Here is a 24,873-nt window from a genome sequence, read left to right on the forward strand (position 1 = left end):
TGTACCCTTACCCTGGCTGGGTGATAAATGAGTCCTGGCCTGGCTGCTTGGCATTTCTATTTGGGCCTGGTCCAAAAATGTTTTACACAGAGCCTTCCATGCTGACCCAATCCAAAAGGCTTAACAAGATGCAGCCTTTTCTCAAGGCCACATCAGGAGCAGCTGCAGGAGTCCCCAAGCCCTGTAAGCAGTTTGTGGTAGTCTGGTATAAAACCTCAGCTTGTTTCAAACTTCCACAGAGCTTTGCTAAACACAAAGAGCAAACAAAAATTATTTTTTTGGGCCGTGCTTGAGTATTTTGCTATTTTTTGGTTCTAATCTTTCTTCTGTGAGCAAACGTGCTCCTAAGTTTTTCAATTCAGTAACAGTGAAGGAGACAAGTTTCAGTTAGAACTTAATGGCACCTGTGCTTTGATTTGCTATACCAACATGTCTGTTCAATTGTGCCTTCCTTCCCCAAAGACTGCTTTGAAGACTTAGTAGAAGCTATACAGAATATGAAGGTTTATTTCAAAAGAATACATTTGCAAGAATACACATAAATGCACTCAATGTAACAGTACCTTCTGCAAAAATAGGTTACATAATACCCAGTAATGAAAGAACAAATCTTATTTCTCTACAAATTAGAAAGCAGAGATAATAGTCTGGACAACCTTCAAAATGGAGGTTATTGTGGATGTTGTGAGAAGTAGCTAACTTTAAAGCATGACACCACAGAGCTAATGTTGGCAAATCAAACTACTAGCACACAGCTGCAAACTATCCTTTTGTACAGAATTAACAAATATTTTGGTTCCAATTTCTTTTTACACAGCTCTAGTGCCTCAGGGAAAATGCTTATCAAAGATACACAAAAACTATCCAAAATTACAACGTAACTATGAAAATGCCTCCAAAATAGAGAGGAAAATAATCATGTTAAATTAAAAAAATTTAACCAGGATTTCCAGACAAGATTTCCTGTTCTTAATCAGAGAAAGTTTACAAGAAATTTCAATAAGTTATCTTGAAACCAAACAGCTGTAGATCTTAGAATCTTCGTGGAGGTCCACCTTTAAATGGCTTAAATCCTGAGCCACTTCCCCTCTGCATGGAATTGCCTGTGATCTGTACAACTCTATTAATGGGTGAAGAGTTACTGGAAACAGAAGTTTTAAAAAAAGTGTTATGATACATACCTAAACTCCTAGTGCACAGGTAATAACATTCTTACATCTCCTATCACTCAACTGTTAAACTGCGAGTCTCAAAAGAGACTTGAAAACATGCAGGAGAGACTTTTCAAGAAGTCCCTCAGTGCTGTGCTGCTGGGCCCTGCTGGCAGCAGCAGCCCCGTGGGGTGCCCTGTGCTGGCCAGGCAGGTGGGACTGTGGCTGTACAGCAGCCACAGGGAGTCACCCTGCTGCCACCCACACTGCTGCCCTTCCCAAGGACACCACAGCTTGCAGGGGCTCAGTAGGGAATGGAGAGGAAGGAGTGGTTTCTGTACCTTGTATGTGGAGCCATCATGCCCCCTCCTCCACGGCCATCTCCCATTCTCCTTGTGTCATGATAGCCACTCCCTTGAGAACTAGGTCCATGCCATTCTTTCCTTGGTCCAGTTTCACGACTGTGGCGTTCTACGACGTGTCTGTCCTCGTTGTAGTGCTGGGGAGAAAGTGACACACAGTCATTCTCACAAAGAAGGGGCTGTTTTACCTACAAGCAACAGGTCTGTCAAGAAAGATAAGCTTACAGCTGACAGAAATACACAAATCTTTCAAGATTTCAGTCCATAGGCTGCTCACACATGTTTACAAATATTCCTGTTAATTCTAGGTAACAAACTTGGTTGCAATGATGAGTGTATGGGTATGCAGCAAGTGAGGTTCCACAAACTCATACTTTACTGCCAGTTCTGCCCTGAACTCATTATCACTGGCATAGAACTCAGGAAGAAGAACATTAATACTTTTTGAGTACTTCAGGAGTTACCAGCAGGAGTGAATGAATCTGTAGTCTTTAAAGACAAGTCTTGCAGAAGGATTTTCACTTAGTATCACATTACAAACTGCACTGAAAATAGCAGGCAGTGAGTGTATGGTTAAAATCCTGAAAAAGTGACAACAAATTCTCAAAAGCTTAATCATCTACTCTCTCAGGTATTGTTCTTATCACAAAGATGCCAGACAAGAAGAATAGAGTAATTTTTCTGTAATTCTTGGGTTATTAAAAAAGAACCTTTAACATAAAGAAAACTAAGTTGAAAACAGGCAGAATGCTTGTGAACCATGTTGATGATGTTATATGGTCATTTTCCCAGCATGAGTCTGCATTTTCCAGCCTCTCCTTTGCACACAGGAACACAAGAAGGTGACTCACTTGTCCTCCACCTCTCTCTCCCATGACGCCCCGCTCTCCTTCCCTGCCTCCGTAGCCCGAGGCGCTGCTGCGGCTCCCGGGAGGCGCTCCCCTCACGTGGCCGGACACTTCCCTTCCCGACCGATCCGGCCGCTCGCCTCTGTAAAAATTGCTTTCATCAAAATTGTGGTTTCAGTATAGTTGAATTGGTACCAAATCACAGCACATGTAGACAGCAGAGAGTCTTGTGGTTCCTAGCAACCTGCAGTGACTTCTCAGAAACACTCCCTTAGATCTATGTGGCTTTTTAAATAATTCAAACTCATGTGCTACTTGTTTACATCTGCATTCTACACAAAAGCCTTCTTAACTCTGTGTTGCTACTCATGATTAAGAACAGACTGCTGGGAGTCAGCAACCAGTTCCTAGATGAGATTTAGCATTTGATACCCTACATATTTCTTCCAATGCTTTTCTTTAGGAGAGGGTCTATTCTCTGTTTACACACTAATTCTTGAGGAATTGCTACTATGGGTGAATTCTGCAAGAATCAGTACTTTCCCTGGTTAGTCAGCACATTTACCTGCCATCCCGTTTGTCTGTGCTTATGCTCCCCTCGCTCTTCCAGTTTGTTTGCCGCGGCGGGTTGGAAGCGGTTTCTCTGGGATGTCGGCCGTGTGGGATTTCTGGTCTGTCGTGAATTATCACCGTTCTCCTTTCATCTCTGTCTCCTCGCACCTCGCGTCTGTCCGTGTCCCGGAGTTCGCTTCGTGCCTGTGGCGGTTCATTTCTTCTGGACTCGCTGAAGGTCTTGGGGTATCTCTCAAAGCCTGGCTCTTCTCTTCGTGCTGTTGGGCGAGTCTTTTTTGCCTCACCTTGATTTACAAAACGATCTCGCCTAAGTTGTTAAAGTAGGAAAGAGTCATTTGCTTGTTTCCCATTTTCACCTTTCTCTGCACGTGTAAGCACATGCATGAGGATATAAAATATCACTCATCTCTGCATTAGTTGTTTGTTACTATATATGTGGAACAGAAATCCTTCCCACCCCAAACTGTATTTATTTCTACAACTGTAATTTTGAGCTTTTCTAACAGCCAGTTAAACATTTCCTTATGCATTTATTTGCTCCTATTTTGGCCGGTGTCATTTAAGCAACTATGGGGCTGCCTTTTTGACCACTATGCTGTACTTCTCAAGTCAGAATTGTATTTACAATTCTAGTTCACTGCAACCTAAAAGCAGAATTTCAGAAGCTACAATTATGTGGTCTTAGCTTTACTAGTGGTTACTGGAACCATGAAGTTCCATCTGGAACCAGCATTTCCTGCACAGTAAATTACACAGGTAATCCACAGGAACTTGTGACTAGATGTGAAAGAGGAAGGAATAATTGCAAAAATCCTTTTGAAATGTCTCACAAAAAGGCCACCAGGTAGCTAATTTAAAGTCCTCAGAGAAAAGCAGATTAGATTCCATGATAAAAGTGGCCAGTCCTGAAGACACAAGAAATGTCAGGACAGTACTGCAATTCTATTATATCAGAACTGTGTAAAGCCTTTAGCACCACGTTCAGTTTTGAACAGTCAGGAGTGAAATCCACAGAGATGCTGGCACACAAATACCTGCTCCATTATCTAAACTTACCTATCAAAAGAAGATGATGGAACAGAAGAACTTTCTGGATATCGACCTCGTTCTCTGTGATCAAAGTCATTGAACCTGTTCTGCTGGCGGCTGTAATCTGAGCCATGGCCAAAACGTGCATCTGTATCAAGAGCCATCTTCTTGCTCTCATTCCAGTAAGGATCATCTCTCCTTTAGCCAAAACAAAGGAACCCTCATCAGTCACCTGTAGCCAAATCAAGGCCTAATACACAGAAAATTGTTGAGAGTCAGTTGTCTATTTTAGGAGATGCTTATTTGACCTTTGGAAAGCCACTGACAAAGGTAGACTTTTTAAAGAGTAGTAGACAAAATCATTTAAGACAACACCCAAAACTAACCATCCATTTAGCAGAAATATGAATTCTTAAAGTAGAAGCTTCAACCATTAAGGCAGAACAGCTTTTCTCAGCAAATGCTCTGGACTGTGGTTTTTTTCACACAATAAAAATTAATTAATCGGATGCTTTTCTAATTTCAAAGCTCCCTTCTACAGATAAGGAGTGTTTCACGTTTGTCATAAACTAATGTCAAACCAAACCAATACCAGAAAACCAGTTTTTCTGTGAAGACCTGCTTCAGATCCAAATGCATTTTCAAATCTGATACAAAGCTTGTAGTTCTTGCTTTTTATTATGCACTGCAAAAGACCAGTTTGAGAATTACCTGTGATCCACATCCCGTGGACGTTTCAGAGAATTCCTCTTCTCCTGTTCATACCGCAGCTGCTGCTGCTGCCGCCGCAGTTCCTCCCTCTCCCGCGCGATTCGCTCCGCTTCTTTTCGGCGTTCCTGCCACGAAAGGAACCACAAACAGAGCAGGTCTTTACTAGGGATACCCAGAGAACACTTCGCAATGATACAGACATATCCCTTGTCAGTTTTCTGCTAGGGGTTATCTGTTAAAATTCATCCTTGGGTAGCATCTAAGATTAAAGAGCACAGGGAATATTTCTCTAAAAAAGTAGACAACAGATCTGAAGATGCTATTGGCTGTTACATAGAAATGTCTCCAGGTAATTTTTTTTATTACTACTGTATTTATTGCCCACAGACATTTCTTGAAGTTCGCAGTGGTATTCCATAGGAAAAATCTAGTCAAATTATGAAAGAGTGGTATAGACAAAGCGATCTATAGTACTTCATGTTTAGAGACTGACTTGTATAGCTGCTACAGTAGCAAGCACAGTGGTATTCCATAGGAAAAAACTAGTCAAATTATGGAAGAGTGGTATAGACAAAGTGTTCATGTTTAGAGACTGACTTGTATAGCTGCTACAGTAGCAAGCATTTTACATCAAATTACTCCCAAGCAGACAAGATGAAGATTCCCGTTGTTGTACAATGTGAATTATGTAATGTTTGGCTGGGTTTTATTAAAGAAAAAGGACCAGGTAGAAGAGTGAAGAGCAAAACTCCCTGCAAGGGCAAACTGGGCCATCCTCCAAAAAGCTCCTGCACAGTCCAGAGCACAGCTCTGCCCACCTGCTCAATCCGAACACGCTCTCTCTCCAAACGCTCCCGTTCCATCCTCTCCCTCTCCAGCTTCTGCCTCTCAATTTCCAGTCGCTCCCTTTCCCTCTGCAGGCACTCCTCTCGCTCGTGCATTATCCGGATCCGCTCTCGCTCGCGGCGCTCTCGCTCTGCAATTTCTCTTCGCCTGAAGAAAAAAAAAGAGGTAGCAGAAATTCATCTGAAAAATTTTGTCATCCAAAACTAACATCACCTTAGGCATAGACATTCAAAAATTAATTCAGAGTAAGCTCTTCACAGAAGTCCTTGCACCAGAAGTCTACTCCTTTCAGCCCCAAGTAACCAAAGTGGTTTTAGCATATCTATAGAACCATTAGCAGACAACTGATAGGAAAAGTTATTTCAAGAATCATTTCTTGATGTATTTTATTCTTAATTTGCATTTCTCATTTGTCACATGGCACACAGTAACAACAGTACTCAGTAGCCAAGAATATGATTTGATCAAAAAAATAAATGCTATTTTAGCTTTTGTCTTCTTCAAGCTAACAAAACATTTACTTAGGGTTTTCTGTCCAAAAAGACAGACAGATGGCCAATCATGACCACTCTGGGTTGCACTAGTTAGTAGACTCATGAACAGTTTCATCTTGCTTTCTTCTTTTTACCTCCCATACTACAGCCTAGAGGAAGCGCAAAAGGCATTTTCTCCTTTAAGCTTTAGGCTTGCTGGGAATTCCTTTGTTTAGGAATTGTTTCCCTTTGTTTTGGGAAACCCAGCTAACAACACAGCTCATTTAACTGCTCTTTGCAAGCTTTTGGCCATATGAAAACAGCAGAACAGAACAGTGTAGCCATTTGGTCTTTCTATTTAAAGGGTCAAGATTGTTTGTTTTTAAACTGAGAATGTTGTATCTCTAAATTACAAATCAAACATAATACAAACAAGCAAATCCCAAACACTACTTCTGGCCCTGTCTTCTAGCCTACTTCTCACCTTCCAAAAAGAAAACTGGCATGCAGTGACACTTATGAGATAGACCCCCCACTGTAACAAACTCTAAGCCATGGGTGTACATATAGCTATTAAAAGATTACACAAAAATGTTGGAGTTTGTTAATTCCCATAAAGATACTGTTAGGTAGAGTCCCAGACTTTAACATCTGGTTAGAAGGCTTGACAGAATGCATTCTGATTAGATTTCTAAATATAGTATCTGATCAATTAATGTATACAATAGCCTTTAGCAAAAAGTTGAATTACTACCTTCGCAGTTCAACAGCTCGTCGTATTCTTTCCAATCGAACCATGTGCTCTCGCAATCTCTGTTCCTTCATCTTTTCAAAAGGCAAGATATCCTTTCTACCCCTGTATTCCCTGAATTTCACTTTCTCTTGAATAATACGCTCTTTGTTCCTCAATATCTGTGGCTATAGATAGAGATTACAATGGTTATTTCAGAAGTCTCATTCATTTAGGGAGATTTCTGGATGCTACGTTCAAGTATGATTAATGACTTAGCAATCCCAAAGCATACAAAGCTTCTATCTAAGCTTAACAATTAGTGACTCTTCAGTGCAAATATCAACTGCAAGGTAGGATCAAATCAAGTAAGGATTGCATCAAATCTATAGATACTTACTTTATCAAACCTTCCCCTTCTAACTGTCCTAGTGTGGCCTTGGTCTCCTTTTGTTTGGTCTAAAACTACAACTTGACCTGGGCTTTTACCACCTAGTGAAGGGGGGAAACAAAAAAAAAAAAATAAAAGAAGGTTTAAAAACACACACACACAGAGCTATCTCTATTTCCCTATTAAAAATTCTCCTTAGTGAAATTTCTAATCTCTGATGTGAACTGGTACTGGTAGGAGAAGCATACCAGCACATGCCTGTAATTAAATATTAGTATAAAGTATGGAAGTAATAAATGTGTTACTGGAGTCTAAAAAAGAACAGCTGTTTAATTGTCTGGTTTCCAGTAAGAGCAAGAACATGCCCCCAAGACAAGTCAGACACACAGATTCAACAGGAGGAAACAGGCTATATGGCATACTTATTCTTTTCTTTTCTTCAGTTTTTTTAGTGGATTCTTGATTAGGGCCACTTGTTCCATTATCACTCTTCTCATCTTTACCTTCTGTTTTCTTGGTTTCTTTACTTTCTTTTTTTTCAGATTTCTCTGATTTCTTTTCTTCTTTTTTGGTTGATGGAGTTCTTATTAGGAAAAAGAACACAAAAATCCAGTGAGGGCAATTCAGCTTAGAGGATTTTCACAATTTCAGAAGATGTGAAATTCCTTACTTGCTGGCTTTGTCGCTTGATGCAGTCTTCTTATCTCCTATGCTCCTACCCGAACTAGATTTCTCATCACTTTCCTTCTTCAATTCTTTTTTGGAGGGATCACCTTTCACCTATTTTTTTTTTTTCAAAAGCAAACAGGTTAATACAGATTCTTATAAAAGATGGTCTATTTTGGGAAGAGTCTTCATGTTATGAAACCTACTTTCTCCACAGAGATCTGCTGTCCGTGCAGCTCTGTGCGGTGCAGGTGTGCGATGCACCTGGCCACTTCTGTGCTAGAGGACATTGTTACTATGCCGTAGCATTTTGCCCCCGGGCTTCGTGCATTTGTGACCACCTTTGCACCAAGTACCTATGCAAACAGGAAGAATTCAGGTTCTGAGAGAGACATTTCTAAGGAAGTTATGGTATTCCAGTAAGATTTTTACCCTAGTATATAAGAAAACAAAACAAATTCACCCCAACCCCTCCAATTCACCAGCAACATAACTCCCACCCCGCTAGAAAGATTGACACTCCCAAATTCTCAAAAGCTTTGAGAACTTTATCCCAACTTGCATATCAAGGCATGTTAATGCTTGCATCCTGTTTTGACCAGTCACCTCTTCATGTCCATTATCTAAATGCTTCTCTTCAGTTATTGTCAAAGTTCATTCACAGAAACACCACTGTCCTGAATTTGGTTAGTTCATCTCTGACAGATGAACCCCCACAAAAAAAGCCAGCAGCTGCCAATTAATGGCAGGAAGATATAAACAGTATTATGTAGTAACTTAATAAGGGGGCCAGTTCTTCAAAGTCATCTAACAAGTGTGTCAGTTAAGCCATTTTAGCAGTCAGCTCTGACATCTGCTTCTTGAGAAGGTATTAACCTTATGCTCCTCCTCCTCCTCGCTAGAATTTCTATGGCCACTGGAGCCAGTCTTTTTGCCATAGTCATGCTCTAAAGGCCACATTTTTATCTTTCTAGCTGTCATCAATTTAATCTTTTTAGCTGTCTATACGTCATGGTACAGTCATGAAATATTTCCCAATCAATTTTAAAACTGGGAAGCTACATAATCTAAGTACTAACCAGCTTTACAGTGAAAACAGCCAAGTAACTAACTGGAAGTTTCAACAAAATATACTCTCAGGTGTGCACACTTGTGGATGCATTAAATAAAATCACCTACTAAATGCACTGGAAACATCAGATATGCCATAATCAATACATTGACAGTCATAGGGCTCAGGTTCTAACTAGTTCCCAAGATACAATAACACCATACCTGCACAGGCCTACACACACACTACAAATTCACATTGTTATCAGCAACTCCCTTGAGAAAAGGGGAACCCTGGGTTTACAAGACTACTTAGCTTTCAAGATTTCCATGTTGTTCTATGGAATTTGTATGTTTCAATTAACCAAAATTGGGAAAACAGACTTAATTTAAGCAGACTAAAAAATAAAATCATTACATCATTGAAAGAGACCCTAAAGGATCACACATTAAATGCCACATCTTTTTACCAATTCTTCCCATACATAGGCCTTCAGAACACATTTTAAAAACAGTCTCCCAAAGCAGGATGTTCTATAAACACTATTTGTATTACAATTTTATCAGTTAGTACACGTAGTAGCATGGTTAAATACAGTTGCTACAAAGGAACATAGCCATCACTACTTTAAAAGCCAGTCCTGACCAGAATATTTGTGAAATTTCTTTTGTACTTATCTTACCTCCACAGGAAGAAAAACTTCTTATAAATGAACATATGATTCTTCCTGTAATCATACACTCTTACTGCTGCAATATGGGGTTTTAGATGGCACTGGTCAGATATTTCCTCTCAAACCTTTATTTAAACCAAGTATTTATTTCTGTAACTGAATAGAGGAAGGGGAATAGACACACACCACACACATGGTATCACACCCCATGAAATACCTTTCCATATTTGCCAAAGAGATTTTTCAAGTCAGCAGCTTTTGTGTTGGAAGACAGTCCGCTAACCCAGAGGTTTCTAGTTGAACTTCCACTGCTACCACTAACACTGCTCGTGCTTCCTGAAACAAGTTTTACAAAACAGCCAAAAAATTAAGGAGACAAAGGTACCTTGAATATTTAACTAAAGTGTTGCTGAAAAGAGAAACTTAGCCTGTTACCTCTAAGTAATAGTTTATCTGGTTACCTTTCTTGAAGACTTCTATAGAAAAAAAATATATGCCATAAGATTTCATTCATTTAACCATCTATTGACACCAACAGCTTGGCTAGCTTGTACCCAAAGGACAGGGACAGAAAAATAATACAAATCTTTGTTTAAGGCATGTTTTACTCCTTATTTGGGTATGTACATTTAGCTTCAACATTATCATTAGCTACCATCCATGAAAATATTTTGGTTTTTGGTTGTTGGGTTTTTTTTGTATTTGTTCTCCATCATGATGTCTGTATACTGCTCAAGTTACCAGAGACAGCAGAAAGCCAAATACAGGAGACTTGGATAATCCCAGCCTCCAGAATCATGTGGTCAATTTCCACAACTTCTTGAAGTATCAGCTTCAGCTAGAGCAGTTTTTTTAAAATACTACTGGATGTAGAACTAGATACAACCCACCAAAATTATTTCCCGCATACTAAAGAAAATACTAAATAAAAGCTGGAAAAACATTATGTGCCTTAAATACTCCCCTCACCCCATATATTAGGTATTTTTGCAACAACACAGCAATAAGAACTCAAAAGAGATTAATGTAATCCCATTCCCAGTATCTTTCAGTCTTCAGTTATATAGTTCAGCCTGTTGTTGTTTGCTGCTAAATAAATGAACTGCTTTGGGATATGTTAAAATGCAGCCAGTCCTACAGTCAAGACCAGAACTAGTCTCCATCTTGACAACTGGAAAATCTTGTGATATACAGAGTTTTAGAAGGTAATTTCACTGTCTTGAGAAAAAAAGGATAGCTTTGTTTCTTCAATGCATCAAGATTAACTAAATGTCTCAGTTATGGTCATACTAAGGTTATCTTGATATTAGTTTAGATATATAACAAAGAAATTCTTCCCTGTGGGTCCTGGCATGGGCTGCCCAGAGAAACTGTGGCTGCCCCATCCCTGGAAGTGTCCAAGGCCAGGCTGGACAAGGCTTGGAGCAACCTGGGCTAGTGGAAGGTGTCCCTGCCCACAGCAAGGCATTAGAATGAGATGATCTTTAAGGTCCCTTCCAACCCATAATACTCTATGGTTCTGTCATACACTTGGACCACCAATAAGTACCATTAATCAGCCAATATCCTGGCTTTGGCTGTGTATATTAAGAAAGCCTTAAACAGTAACTATCACAGTTATCACATATGCTACATAAATGAAGACACAGCAAATCTGCTTTCAGTTTCATTGTAAGCATGTAACTGTCATGAAGAGACACACCTACAGAAGACTCAATTATGTCTGCCACAAAAATTTCCTCTCAAATTCGTTTATCAGGTAAAGTTTCATTTGTTCCTTAGTGTTATGCCAGAGATTCTGTGACAAAGGTTTTTGGCAGAAAGGGAGTAGGTAAAATAAGGAGACACATGAGCTCACACAAATGCATCTGTTCAACCATGAAGCACCAGTATAACTGGTGACATGAATGTGCTCTTGAGCTCCACTCTTCAAATTTGTAATCTTAATACAGGGTTTTATGGAAACAGATGGAATCTCCAAGGCAAAAAAATAGGTTCAAATTTAATACATTGAACAGCCACAAGTGCAATTCTGCAAGCTGGCATCTCAGCTATAGTATTTGTTTGAGAGTTCAGTTTATTTAAAAATGAGCTAGAATTACAAACAAGACAAAAAATTTAATTGGCATTACATTTAAGTGCTTGCAATTATTTTTTGCTTGTTTTGTTGTAAGTTACAGCAGATTTATCTGAAAATTATAGCTTCTCATCCAAACAAAGACTTGGGAAATGTTAAATTAATTTGCTTCCAAAAGTATTTCATAATAGAAGAATGTATTTTCATCAAGTCTTTAGAATAAGTATTTTTGATCTTATGACAAACCTAGCATAAGGAGAAACAAAATATATGGACACATACATATAGCAAATGACTACTGTACCTCTAGCATAATTTACTAGAGATGGCTGAGTTCAATCATATAAACCATTTTATTACGTGGCAAGCAATTTCTCAATCAGGAAAGCATTTAGTTCAGGAAATACTACTCTAATTCATAATAGTTACCTTTATCATCCTTTGATGTTGTCTTGCTTTCTTTAGATTCCTTAGTAGAGCTAGAGAAGCAAATTAAAAAAATCAGAACAAAGTTGAAACTACAGAATTTGGTGTTACATTTTATACTACTAACACTAAGAGACAAGTTAACATTTCAAAAAATAAAAATGAAAAAGGGCCAGACTGTATATTTGAACAAATGATTCCCTTATGGATTCTTGCACTGATTTTCCCCAAGATGCCTGAAGATCTAGATTTTCTGACAACTCTATTCAGTGGATATATGGCAATCTTCTCCAGATTTCAGGACGGGGACTTGACTTCATTTTGTGTTCTTAGAACTGATAGCTGTTCATTACCATCATCACAAGGACATTTAAAAAAATCGTCAATTTGAAAAAAATAAATAAATGCTGACAATTCGACAATGCAATCAGTAGGACATAGTGTCTATACGAAGATCTTGAATTTTAAAAAGTAACTTATGGCGGTCAAAAAACCTACAGGCAGGAGCATAGGATACTAATTATAAGATTCTTGCTGCTACCCCCTTAATGTAGAGTGATCTTATTGAATGCTGGTACTCAGTATCGTAAAGAACTGACATAGAAAAACAAACCTCTTTGCTTGACCAGAGGCCCCAGTAGACGAGGGACCTTTCTTCAAAGTATCCTTTTCTTTGTCTCCAGATTCTGCTTTCTTTGAACCTTCTCTGGCTTCCTTCTTGACGGGATCACCCTTCACGCAGTCTTCCTTCTTACCATCTTTATGGTTCTCAGTCACCTCATAGTCCTTGCTTTCCTTCTCCAGGCTCTGTGAAATGGTATCCTGCACATCCTTTGGCTTACTTGCTTCAGAATCTGTAATTTTCACATTTTTACCTGTTTCTAGGAGGTCATCACCATCAAAATCCAGAGTGATGGCATCTTCGGCCTGGATTGTAACCGATATGTTATCATCCTCAGCTTCTTTCACAGAGGTGTTAGCTTCCATCTCTTCATGAGCCGTGTGATCAGCCTCAGCTAGGCTTTCTTCTGAAGGAAGAGGTTTAGATACTTCTTGTGTACCATCACCAGAACCTGCTTTATCTAAGAGGATTTAACAGGAATAAATATGGCAAAACAAGAAGTTTAAACAATTTCATATGCATAAGCTAGAATAGGACCTAGAAAATACAAAGCCAGTTATTAGCACTGATGGAAGGTTAGAAAAAAACACAAGGTGTATTAACACAAATATAAATCCTTTACCCAGGATCACTTATTCTTCATGGCAAAACACATTTTCTAGAGACAAATACCAAAACATTAGGAGGGAGAATATGATTCCATCCTGGAGATACCCGTTCTTCATAAGAAGTATCCATTTTCCAGTTTAGGGTTTAGCATTCCAGAAGAACATAGTTGCTTTGGATGTTCACAGTTTGATTTAATCTGTCTTTGAATCTTCCTGGTTCCAGAACTTCCAACCTTCCCAAATCCGAAAGCATTACAGTCTTGGAGAATTCAGCCAGTCTTCCACGTCGGTGTTCGCTGTTCTTTTCCTTTCCAAGCAGTTGCTTGGCAGTCAAGTGAGTACAAGGCTGCTGCAGAACATGGATGGGTGAGCCTTAATCCAGAGTTCGTAGAGAAATGGTCTCAATCTTCATCCACTGGAAAGGTTTTCCATCTCAGTCCCACAGAGACATCTCCAGACATCTGTATTCTTGGATTTGCACAGATGAGACACTTCGGCCATGGGTCCCTCGTAAAAACGGAGTCTGTAGTGTAATCCTGTAGCTTCAGTAATGTCTTCATTCCATCTTGTGTACAGTGATGGTGTTCCATGTCCTTTCGAGTCCACAAAATGTAGAATCCTTGTGACTTCTGTCCAGGAAGTCTGTTTGCCCAAATGCATTACATTCCTTCTAGAGTTTCACTAATGAGCACAGCTTAAAAAATGGTAGCCACTCCACAGGTTTTCAAACACTTGTTTTACCATCCTATGTACAACTGGTATTTCTAAGTGACAGTAAACCAAGCATATGATGGTCCATACATTTGTGGGGTGCTCAACTTCAGTGTGAGAGTGCAGCATTTCACTCAACATCAGTTACTGCAGTGCAAGTTGGAGGCTTTGGCATCAACACTTACCGTGTATTAAAATCAGTCCTTGCATACTATGGGTTTTATTAAGAATCATAGTATTGCAACTACATTATACGTCCACCACAGTAACTGATAAGTACTGTAATCAACTCTTAAGAGTAAAGTAACTCTTAGGAGTGAAATAAACTGACTGCAGTGATTCCAGGTGCTGAGCTCAGTGAGGAGACAACTGATACTTAGTGCTGGAGATAAGCCTAGTATTAGTAGAGATTGAATGTTACAAGAGAAAGTTGCCTGCTCTACCAGAGTAAGACCTCTGAACTCTATTAAACTTTAGACATACCTTTCTCATTTTCTTCATCTTCCCCATCCTGCAAGAAAAGGAAGTCAACACTAAATGTCTCCTATTTTGAAAGTTTAAGCAGAACAGTTCAAATTTTTCATAAAATTTCTATTGTATGAAGGCAAATACTGAAATGAAAACTGTTTCCAAAGATTATCCAGGAACCAAACTGGTGCACCTCCCTTGTCAAATCACTAAAAAATGTTATGAAACTTTTTTATGAAGCAACTTGGCATTTATCTGCAACACTTGCAGTCTGCAGTTGATTGGGACATGCAGATATTGTCTTACCCCCTCAACTCAATGGGACATTTCTAAACTACTCCATGTCTTACCAAAGCCTTCAGAATGGATGTCAAGCTGCTGATTACTGCTTTCAGAGAAATGCAAGCAGTCCATCATTAGCTTTAAAAGCTCAAGAGAGAAGTCAGAAACTAGGTAGCCTCCCTTCAGTAACTACTTAAAAATGAAACTGATTTCAATAGGTATTCACTTATTTCTCATTAGTTTTACACAGGAAGAGATGCCATATGAGATGTCGCTTTCCAGACATCAGTCCCATGTAACTCAGAATGAATTTCTGAACTAAGAGATCTGATATTAGTATTAACACCAAAAAGCATCCATAAACAACCTCACCCCATTCCACACTCCCCACATTCTGCAAGGGCAAACTTCTACATTAAACAGAAGTTCTAAACTCCAGTACAGGCTGTACAGACTAAAACAGCATCTGGCATAGCCCTCTGATGTTTTTAAGGGAGTGTGAAACATTCTTTGTGAAGTCTATGCACTGAATACTCCCAAATTGTAGACATGACTTATGTCTTTAAATAGGTCAACTTACTTGGTATCACAATTATCTGCATTACTAAATATTTGATTGAAAGTTTCCCATATAGTTTACCTTCAAAGTCTTACATCATCTGACTCTAACATGCATGCTGGAACAGAAAAACCAGTCTAAAGTGATCTTTTCCAACTAAACAGACAAAAATCAGCTTAACAGAATGCATTTAGAACTCACATGGACAGCTGGAAAAGTGTAATCTTCTATGTCTGGACCTTCATTTTCCTAGAAATAGAAAAGGGACAAGATAAGAAACTATTTACAAGACACTCAAACATTCAGAGGGCCAAGAGATTCCATCAGATCAGTAAACATTTAAATGGATACACACTCAACAATGTGAACATCCAAGAGCAGTTCTCCTGATGTAAAGAATTTGAACACTGAACTGAAAGGCACAAGTCCCTGCTAGTACAAGGGAAAAGGACCACTTAGAACTAACTCTTTATGGTCTCTGCTAGAATTTTATCTATCAGTGCCACAATTGTTTCACGACTATTCAAATACAAATCAAGGCAAATAGAAGAGTCAAGTAGAATAAAAACAAAAACCCTATATTTTAGAGATAAGCAAGACAAACTGAAAAACTAGTTCTGACTTCCCAGTAACAAACACTAAGAAAAATGTACATTTTCCTAATAAAAATTCATGTAAAATATAGCCAAGTACCTGATTTTCAGAATCCTTCTCCACATCTTCTGTTGTCTCCACTGGCTCCAGGTCATGGTATCTTTTCTTTTCTGCAGATGGTAATTCTTTAGAATTCAAGTTCTCATCTTCAACAGATTCTCTGAAGTCTTTCAATTCATCATTTCCATCTTGATCACTTGCATCTTGAGTCTCCAATTCACTTTCCTTTTGGTGTGAACACAAATACTTGATATAATTAAAAGTATTAGGCTTTATTCTGAAATAATCACTGCTAGAACCAGTGTTTCTCTGCTGGGTAAGTGTCTTACATGCATAATAAATTTCATATCATGTTTTGAAAACCCCCCAGCTTCATACCCTTAGGCATCACACTGTGAAAACAATAAAAACAAGGCTCCAAATTTCCACATAAATTACCACAAAGAAAATGGAAGCTTTTTCATTAACTGAAGTCGAACACTGACATTAAATACAAAATGGGAAAAGTTTTTACATACTTTTATTACCTTGACAAAGGAGTCCTCTTCTACTGAAGCATCACCAGCCAATTCATCAGCTTCCTGCTTTTTACCTGAAATGATGGGATATGCTGTGGCTAGACCTGCTATGTAGAGCACACTTTTAATACTGATTATGTGTTTGGTCTTACTTTATTATTCCCTACTTGTTCCAGTTTAGCTGGATTGTTCACTATAATATAGCCCTCCAAAAACAGTAATTTTTAAGATAAGGAGATAAAATGTCAGCTGAGTGAGAATGAACAGTCAATGCTGTTCAATAAACAAGTGGTTACATCAAGTTAGTGATCGTAATACTTATCCTTCTATTTTGAGTGATAATGGAATTCAGGAGAACACTGAACTAGAAACTAAACATTTCCAGAATTACTGAGGTTAACTAGACATTATGACTTTGGAAAGGTCTTCTTTAGAGCATAACTAACATCACTGAGAAATTAGGTTAGAACAAACCTCTAAAGGTCATCTAGTCCACCCAATTGCCTGCTGAAAATTACAGTGAAGTTCCAAGGACAATAGAGTGTCTCAGGGCTTTATTTAGCTGCATCTTTGAATATCCACAAGCATGGCAATTCCAAGCCTCTCCAAGCCACCTTTTTCAGTGCTTTTCACTAGAGGATGAAGTGAGGCAGAAGAATTGAGTAGGTGCAGCACTTCTGCTTTCTACATATGCTGGATTGTATTAAGGGCCTGTTCCACTAAGGAATGCTGCTCTTCCAGCACAGGCACACTATTCTCTATTAGAGATGTCTCTGTGGGGATGATGACTAGACACAGTTCCCTTTGGAACCCACTGCATTTCCTTACTCTTCTGAAAAACAAGAGCTAAGAACACTAGACAGAAACATCTCCACACAAACACACCCTTTGAAGAACGTCCTGTCTCTTTGATTCAGTCTATCAAAGATTAGCCTATGCAACAGTTTTCAGTAGCACAAGGTACAAAAGCAGCTCTGTTAGGAAGTGTCTTTACTGTATCTTCTACTGAAACTCAGTGTCAATTCAAATGCAAATGAGACGGCAGTCATAATTAACACTTAATGCTTCATTTTTTGGCATCGAATCTTCCCTCCTCCCTTCAACTTCTAATGAATGGCTAAACCAATTTTATAGTTATTCCAAAGGAATATAAAAGAAAACCATAAGCCAAAGTTCAACACAGTATGGACATCTCTTCTAGCTGAAATACTCAGTTTTTTCAGCCACTAATTCCATGGTCTTTTATGTGCAGTTCTTAAATGCACTTCAAAGCTGGAAAGTACTCAGCTACAGGGCAAGAAGGAACACTATTGCTTTGGGTTTGCTTGGATTCCACTTGCTTTTACTCACTTCCCTGAAAGGCAGCACTCTGAACATACTCCTAGAAAAAGCACATTGCTGTTTTCAGTGCAGGCACACACTGATCTCCAGGAAAAGACACACGGCAGAAGCTATTTCTGTGACTGCAAAACATGAGATTTAAACTTTCAAATCTAAATTCAGTGTCACTGATTTTACTTCGCTTAAAACAAACAAACAAAAAACCCCAAAACCCACAGAAAGCCCTGGTTTATACTCGGAATGCAATAGATTTGTGAGATTTTGGTGCAAAAAGCCCCCTGCACAGGTATGCTAAGGGAAGCCAGCTCTTCTCAGGAAGAGGTCTTACATTGGAAAGGACAGTTTCTGATGTGCATCACAGCTGATGCCTGAAACAAAGACTAACTCAAACTTTGTGCTAGCTTTTTAGTGTTCTGTGGTAGAATCTACAGATCCCAGATATCTTCAACATAAATAAAAAGCAATAAGAAACAGCAAGGATTTCTACACACATTCCCCTGCTTTCTGTTTTACTCTCTCACATTTCAGTTTGTCTGTTAAACCTGAAAGACCAAGTTTTTCCTGCATCCCATACCCAGCTAAGCATACACAGAGACAGGCAAGCACATAGGTCAGATGCCCAAGCCATTTAGCAACTCTCTAGCATAGACTATCATGAAAGTTATTCAAATCATTTAATAATTTAAATAATTTTGCCTGAGGAGGTATGGCTGGTGGACTAGAACCAAGACTTTATAGGGAACAGAAATGAAAACCAAATCAATGGCAAAGCTACCTCAAGTTAGCCCCATCATTATGCAATAGCAGCTAGAGAACTGTATTTTATTGACTGGTCCTCATCAAGAACAAGTTACAGCATTCAGTAATGAAGCTGTTTTCTTTTATTTGCTACTAGATTAAGTAATAACTTCATTAGCCCTTCTATACTGTGTCTGTTGTCTTTGTAGCAAGTCCCATTTACTCTGAGTACCAGAGGTATTCCAAGGCATAAGGAGACCTGAACAACGACCTTCACTTTTCAACTTCAAGCCAGAAAGTGGTATTAGTTTGCTCTCCCTCTCAAGTTCTGTGCTTCAGGTTACTTTGCTCTGGTTAGAGTTACACTATGCCACTCCAAAGTGGCATTTCAAGGTTCTGATACAGACAGTTTTCAGATGTTGGTACAGTAACTTGCCAAAAAGCCAGCATGTACAAAAAATTCAACAGCTATCTGACTGACACTCATTTACAGTGGACTGCTTAAAGGCACACTTGGCACTTAAATTCACATAACTAAAATCAGATTGCAACACACACCTTACAGAAAACAACTGTTGCTCTGAACTTATTCGAGACCGGTGCTGACCTGATTGAAGGGTGAGTTAACAGAGCCAGAGCAGCTGAACCTCCTGCAGACAAGAGGCACAGCTGGTCCCCAGTCACACAAGTTGTCAACACCCAAGTTTCTGTACAGGTTTATCCAAGCAGTGGCTGTTGAAAATGTCAGTGTGTATGCAGCATTCACCACAGATCTGGGTGCTTAACAACACAAACACTCATTTACCTTGGAGTGATGGCACTCCTTTACAAGCCATGCCCAATCCCTTTTCTGGCAACAGCAATTGCTACACACTGTAAAATTGCAACAGACTACTACACAGAGAACAAATCTTCTCCTTATAAGTAAGCAGAAGAATTAGAACATCTTTGTTGGTTTTACATTATGCAGGTTTCATTTCATTTACAAGCCTCACAGGAGCACAAGATTATTCTACCTATTCATGGTCCTCCATGTGAGAAATTCAGGCTGAGTGTTTACAAAATTATAGAAGACTGTATTCTGGACAACTAGATATTTGCATCTCAGGCAGAAGCAGAGTGACACATACTTAGCAGAAAACTTCGGAAGAATTAGTGTTTGTATTTCCTCTGGTATTCCTGCTGACACTCCCAACAGGGTTCTGTCATACCTAATGCTAAAGATTAATCAAAAACATGGGATAAGAGGGAAAGAGGAGATAAATCCTTACAATGGAATAAACCCTCTATAGCATAAAGAGGTCTAGTGCAACTTGAAAAGTATAATTTGCCACAATATTAACAAAAGTAAACAATCCTTTTCTAATTCTGAAATGGTACCATGAGGTACAGGAATATTTAAGTCTTTTGCTGTGTCTAAAAAATACAGTTCTTAGTCATTCATTATTTTTAGAAAGAAAGGTCTGTGAAAACCAAGTGTACAACTTAGTTGACTTTGTTTTGTTCTTGTATTTAAGTAACTAAAGTTTTCATAAAGAAGTCAAAGTTATTTGGGCAACAGTACAAGCCAGCCACTGTCAGTTGTCAGCTTTTGATCCAAGAAACAGTACTGACAAACTGGAAATTCAGTTGCAAACTAGAGAGGTACTTGAGACACAAACTAACAGGTATATAACTGGCCTCAGAAGCTTGTAGAGCAGCAAATAAATGTCTTTGCTCACATTAATTCTCCAAAGTTAAATATTATCAGCCTAAAATCTGTTCTTCACCCACACTAATTCCAGAACTCATCAGGAAAGTAACTTTCAATGACCACCTTTAATATTTCAATATGCAACATTTTTGACTGCAGATCCTTCAAAGGAGCATTCATATCAGAAACATTTGAAAAATATTTCATACTAGTAGTAAGGTAACTTCCTTTAGAAACCAGACTAGGCAGCAGAATGGTAAGACTTGAAAAGATAAGCTTTTCCCAAAAACTGTCATCTTTTTATAGAAAGAGAAATTCCTCCATAGATACTAAATGCTAGGGTGGAGAGGCACAGCTGAGGCACTTAAAAAAGGAACACTTGGCATTTGTTCCTTTCAAACTTTAATTGGCAAAACCAACTGATCTTACCTATATACCTGCATAATCTTCTGATTAGCTGCTCTGCAGTTCTTTACCGCAATTATTTAATTCAAGTAGCATCTGGAGAAAGTGTTAAATTTCTACTAACTTTGCATGAGGATTGATCAAGGATTCTTGCTGGGTTACAGAATCCTTCTGCAAGCAATTTTTAAGTTGTATGAAATAAAGTCCCACTCTTAATCTTTTGAGTGTTGTCCTCCCTTTTAGTAAGCATACACACAAAAAGAGCCAGGAAAGACAAATGTATCATTCCCCCTCCCCCTGCTTTTCTACTCTGATTTGGCCTGTATCAATATTTCAGATCAGGCTGTTGTAACAGACAGTGCCAGGGAATCAGAATCATACTTCTTCCACAGACCTTAAGAGCTCCAGTAAAATTGGTTACAGAACACTTTCAGATCTAAGCCCTATAGACACCAGACACACTCTGTGACTTTTTGGAAGGACAAGCTCCTTTCTTCCCTCCCACTGGCCTCCCATTCTGGCTGCTGTGAGGAGGTTTAATCATCACTTCCACTCCCTGGCCTTTCCTGAAGATGTATTTTCCTTGTAAATGAGTACCTAATACTCCTACTCTCCCTTGTACAGCAATAATAGCATAGGGAAAAATACTACAGAATAAGTAATGTCGTTAATTTTACTGCTGTCCACCAGTAAAATAATTAAAGACCCATCAGTATTAGTCTAAAGCTGTAGGGTGGGGGGAAAACAAGCATTAGCAAAAAGGCCTGGATCAATCTGTCAGCAAAATCAGTAAAGAGGAAAAACACCTCACAGTGAGTAGTTAAAAATCTAACACAGTTAGAAATAAACCAATATAATAAAAAAATACTTCCCCCTAGACTAAACAGTGAAATTTTTCATGTTCCACCACAAACTTCCCATACTTTTGGCACAAAATTTGTTCATAAGGCTTTTGTAATCTAAAAAGTAATGAGGAGAAACTCCTGAGCTTGCAAAGTGAACTGATAAGAACTTCACAAACTGTGTTTTCCTTTGAGGTTTACCAAGAACACACATGTCATATGCATGCATTAGGATTTGGGGCACAGGAGGGGTGGCAGGAAGAGCTACTGAAGCCCTGCCTCAGGCAGCAGCAGCACTGGCTGGCAAACGACAAAAAGCAGAAGCAAAATAGTCTAACTACCCAAGAAACCAGTTCAAGAACATTATGCATATCATGATATTAGTTTGGAGACTAGGAGGATAAAAAGCAGCAGATAAGAGAAGTGTTTGTCACAGCAGAACAGGGAGCCATTGAGATCTCTGTATGAAAAACTGTGGAAGTTTCCTTGTATTATCTTAATCAGCAGCTACCTTTCTCAAGCAGGGAATAAAGAAAGGCCATAGAAAAAAAAAAGAAACCACATTTGAAAGTTTATTTCCTTTCACTTCTCTAATGTGTGAAAAGTGCAAAGTTATTCAAACTTTCTAAGTAGACAGATTTTCTTACTAATTTCACCATTCACAGCACCAGACTGACTGAATAATCACTTTCACCACAAAGCTCAGCCCATGACAAGAGACAGTGGTGTAAGATTGTTCAGGTTCAAAACAGGCCCCTGAAGCACATGTGTGAACATTCTTCGTGTGTCTGTTCAATGAAAAATGCTGTGCATAAAGCAGACAGGTCCCTTCCCAGTACTAATAGATTACAGATGTTGCCAGAACAACTGAAAACACAAACTTAAACTAAAATCCCCCAAACTCCACACTCACAAAACAGTATTTAAATTCTCAGGCAAAAAAAAAAAAAACCAAAAAAAAACAGATCAGCACAAAATCTAAATATTAATTTCTTGTAACAGAAACACTAAAATCTCTTAATTAGACATTCCACTGTGAGGCTTCAACACCTATTCAGAAAATTCATGTTTATAAATCCTGCCTTCAATAGAGAGCATGCTAACACACCCACACTACGCAGTCCTCTTCAGGGAGTGACCCCCTAGCACCTACTGCTGTGCCCTCATCGCCAGCCAAGTGCAGCACCTGCCCATGGCTGAAGAGCCTCTGCTGTCACACAGACCCTTGGGCCAGGACTGACACCCCCCAGAGCCCCCAGCAGCTCCTGCTCCACCCTGCACCTGCAGTGCCCCACGTTCAGGATCCCTGAGCACACACCAAACCCCTGACAGCTCATCTACAGCAGCACACAGAGCACAGCTCTCCAGGAGCTGTGGGCACTATAGCCACTACCTCAGAACACACATCTCTTAACCCAGTCATCTTCCATCCAGCTGTATTTCTCTCAATATATATTGCTCCAGCATCCCCATACATTGTCTACATGCAGTGACTGACAACGCACATGCAAGGCAAAGGACTTCTTATACGACAGAAGCTATAAACAGTAAAGTCACAACTGCATCCAAAATACAGACCACAGTCCTTTTTTAAGGTGATACATGCAAAAAAAAACAAAACAAAACAAACCTATGTAAGAATATTAAGTATATCAACAGATCCTAACCTTTGCCTTTAGTTGGTTTCTTGGTGGGTGTGTCAGCTGAAACACTTATTTCAATATTATCTGGATCACCTCCTTCCTCTTCAATAGCCTAAATAAGAAAAAAATACAATTTTTAATGGCTTTCCGTAGAAAGCTGGACAGTTTGACTTCAGCAGAAGTCTGTAAGCCAAACAGTTCTTTCGGCATCTCAAAAATATTTAGCAAAACACTCTGGGTTAAAGCTGGAGAAGAGCAAGGGAACAGTAACGATAAAGGCTGAGAGTTTCAGCTGTTAAAACGACACTTTGTAAGTACAGTTTATCAAAGACCCACACGCTTCTCTTTGGAAGCGTAACACTAGAAGGCCACAACGACATCCATAATGGCATAAAGGGCACCTCAAAAACAGGACAGCTTCCGCACAGACACCCTTCAGCAACAAGCTGCCCCGGGGCTCGCCCGACGAGCTCCGGCGCCCGCGGCGGTGGGCGGGCCGCAAGGCCGCGGGGCGAGCTCCGCCAGCCGGGGCGGGGAGCTCCGCCGGCCGGGACACCGCGCCCAGCCCAGCCCAGAGGGGCCACACAGCGCCGGGGGCTCGCTGGGGCGGACCCTGGCCCGGGCACCGGCGGCACGGCGGGGACAGGTCCCGCCCCCCACACCGGGACAGCGGCAGGGCCGCCAGCGCCCCGCCCCCGGAGCCGGGCGGCAGCAGCGGCCGCCGGGGCGGGCCGGGCCGGGCCTGCGCCCGCCGCTCACCTGCTTGAGCCGGGCGATGAGCACCGTCTTCACGCCGGTGATGTCCAGGTTGCGCCGCTTCAGCTCCGACTTGAGGTCGATGACGCGCAGGTCGCTGATCCTCTTGCTCTCGGTGGGCGGCGCCGCGGGAGCCGCGGGAGCCCCCGCAGCGGCGGCGGCGGGAGCGGAGGCGGCGGCGGCCATTTTAGAGCGGGCGGGCGAGCGCGGCGGCCGCGCGCACAATGAGCGCGGTGCCCGGATGGAGCGCGGCCGGCGCGCGGATCTGCGCAGGCGCGGAGCGGCGCACCTGGCCCGGAGCGCCCGCCCCGGCCTGGCGTGAGGGGAGCGCGCGGGGCCGTGTGCGGGACGGCCCCGTGCTGGGAAGGGTCTGGAGCGCCCGTCCTGTGAGGAGCGGGTCAGGCGCTGGGGGCTCAGCCTGCAGGAGAGAAGGCTCAGGGGTGACCTTACCACTGTACAGCTCCCTGCCAGGAGGCTGCAGCCGGGTGGGGGTCGGTCCCTTCTCCCAGGGAACAGCGACAGGACGGGAGGACGTGGCCTCAAGCTGCACCAGGGGAGATTTAGGTTTGACTTTAGGAAGATTTTTTTCACAGAAAAGGGGATTGGCCACTGGAACGGGCTGCCCAGGGAGGTGGTGGAGTCACTGTCCTTGAAGGTGTTTAAGGAAAGACTGGACGTGGCCCTTGGTGCCGTGGTCCTGCTGACATTGTTTTCACCCACAGGTTGCACTCGATGACCTCTGAGGTCTTTTCCAACCTCACAACTTCTGTGATTCCTGCGTGTTCTGGCCACTGATTTGTCACAGTTTAGGAAAGGAACAATTGATCTGTTTGTGTAACAGTTTCTAATTGGAAGTATTCCAGAAGTGCAATACTAATGTTTTGATTTTTGCCAAAGTGCCTCTTCTTATGATTTATTAGGCTGTACTAGTATCAGGTAATGGAAGATGTTACCTCTTACTTCCCTTTCGTTCATTTTCTGTAGGAAATGCTTGAAGTTATTTTGTCAACAACAGATGTTAAACTC

The 24,873-nt window shown here is 40.5% G+C and overlaps 1 protein-coding gene across 4 annotated transcripts; it reads right to left on the minus strand.

The window, feature by feature from the left end:
* Positions 1 to 491: 491 nt before the first annotated feature.
* On the minus strand, positions 492 to 24,561 carry SLTM (SAFB like transcription modulator). Of its 4 annotated transcripts, none has more exons than XM_041469352.1 (21): positions 23,851 to 24,561; positions 23,116 to 23,203; positions 16,430 to 16,503; positions 15,951 to 16,136; positions 15,459 to 15,506; positions 14,432 to 14,459; positions 12,621 to 13,089; positions 12,011 to 12,060; positions 9,722 to 9,840; positions 7,987 to 8,136; positions 7,785 to 7,894; positions 7,537 to 7,697; positions 7,124 to 7,215; positions 6,748 to 6,911; positions 5,493 to 5,667; positions 4,675 to 4,799; positions 3,991 to 4,161; positions 2,927 to 3,241; positions 2,365 to 2,503; positions 1,493 to 1,650; positions 492 to 1,141 (listed from the first exon to the last, which is right to left on the minus strand). In XM_041469352.1, the coding sequence occupies exons 1-21, from the start codon at positions 24,031 to 24,033 to the stop codon at positions 1,033 to 1,035; spliced, it is 3,114 nt and encodes a 1,037-aa protein (XP_041325286.1). In that variant the 5' UTR covers positions 24,034 to 24,561; the 3' UTR covers positions 492 to 1,032. The 4 variants fall into 4 exon arrangements, with proteins under 4 accessions (XP_041325286.1, XP_041325285.1, XP_041325284.1 ...); XM_041469351.1 differs by having other exon boundaries at positions 2,365 to 2,515; positions 16,439 to 16,503; positions 23,851 to 24,538; XM_041469350.1 differs by having other exon boundaries at positions 2,365 to 2,515; positions 23,851 to 24,538.
* Positions 24,562 to 24,873: the final 312 nt, after the last annotated feature.

This window comes from Pyrgilauda ruficollis, unplaced genomic scaffold, assembly GCF_017590135.1.
Source record: "Pyrgilauda ruficollis isolate IOZ18807 unplaced genomic scaffold, ASM1759013v1 scaffold23, whole genome shotgun sequence".
NCBI lineage: Eukaryota > Metazoa > Chordata > Aves > Passeriformes > Passeridae > Pyrgilauda > Pyrgilauda ruficollis.

Bases quoted from the DNA above. Each gene is read 5' to 3' on its own strand.
- SLTM (XM_041469350.1), bottom strand. From the start codon at position 24,033: ATGGCCGCCGCCGCCTCCGCTCCCGCCGCCGCCGCTGCGGGGGCTCCC. The intron at 12,061-12,620 runs GTTTGTTTTTCT...TTGCTTCTCTAG, and splicing joins GCCTCTGGTCAAGCAAAGAG to CTCTACTAAGGAATCTAAAG. The intron at 1,651-2,364 runs GTGAGTCACCTT...CTTTCTCCCCAG, and splicing joins GAGAGAGAGGTGGAGGACAA to CACTACAACGAGGACAGACA.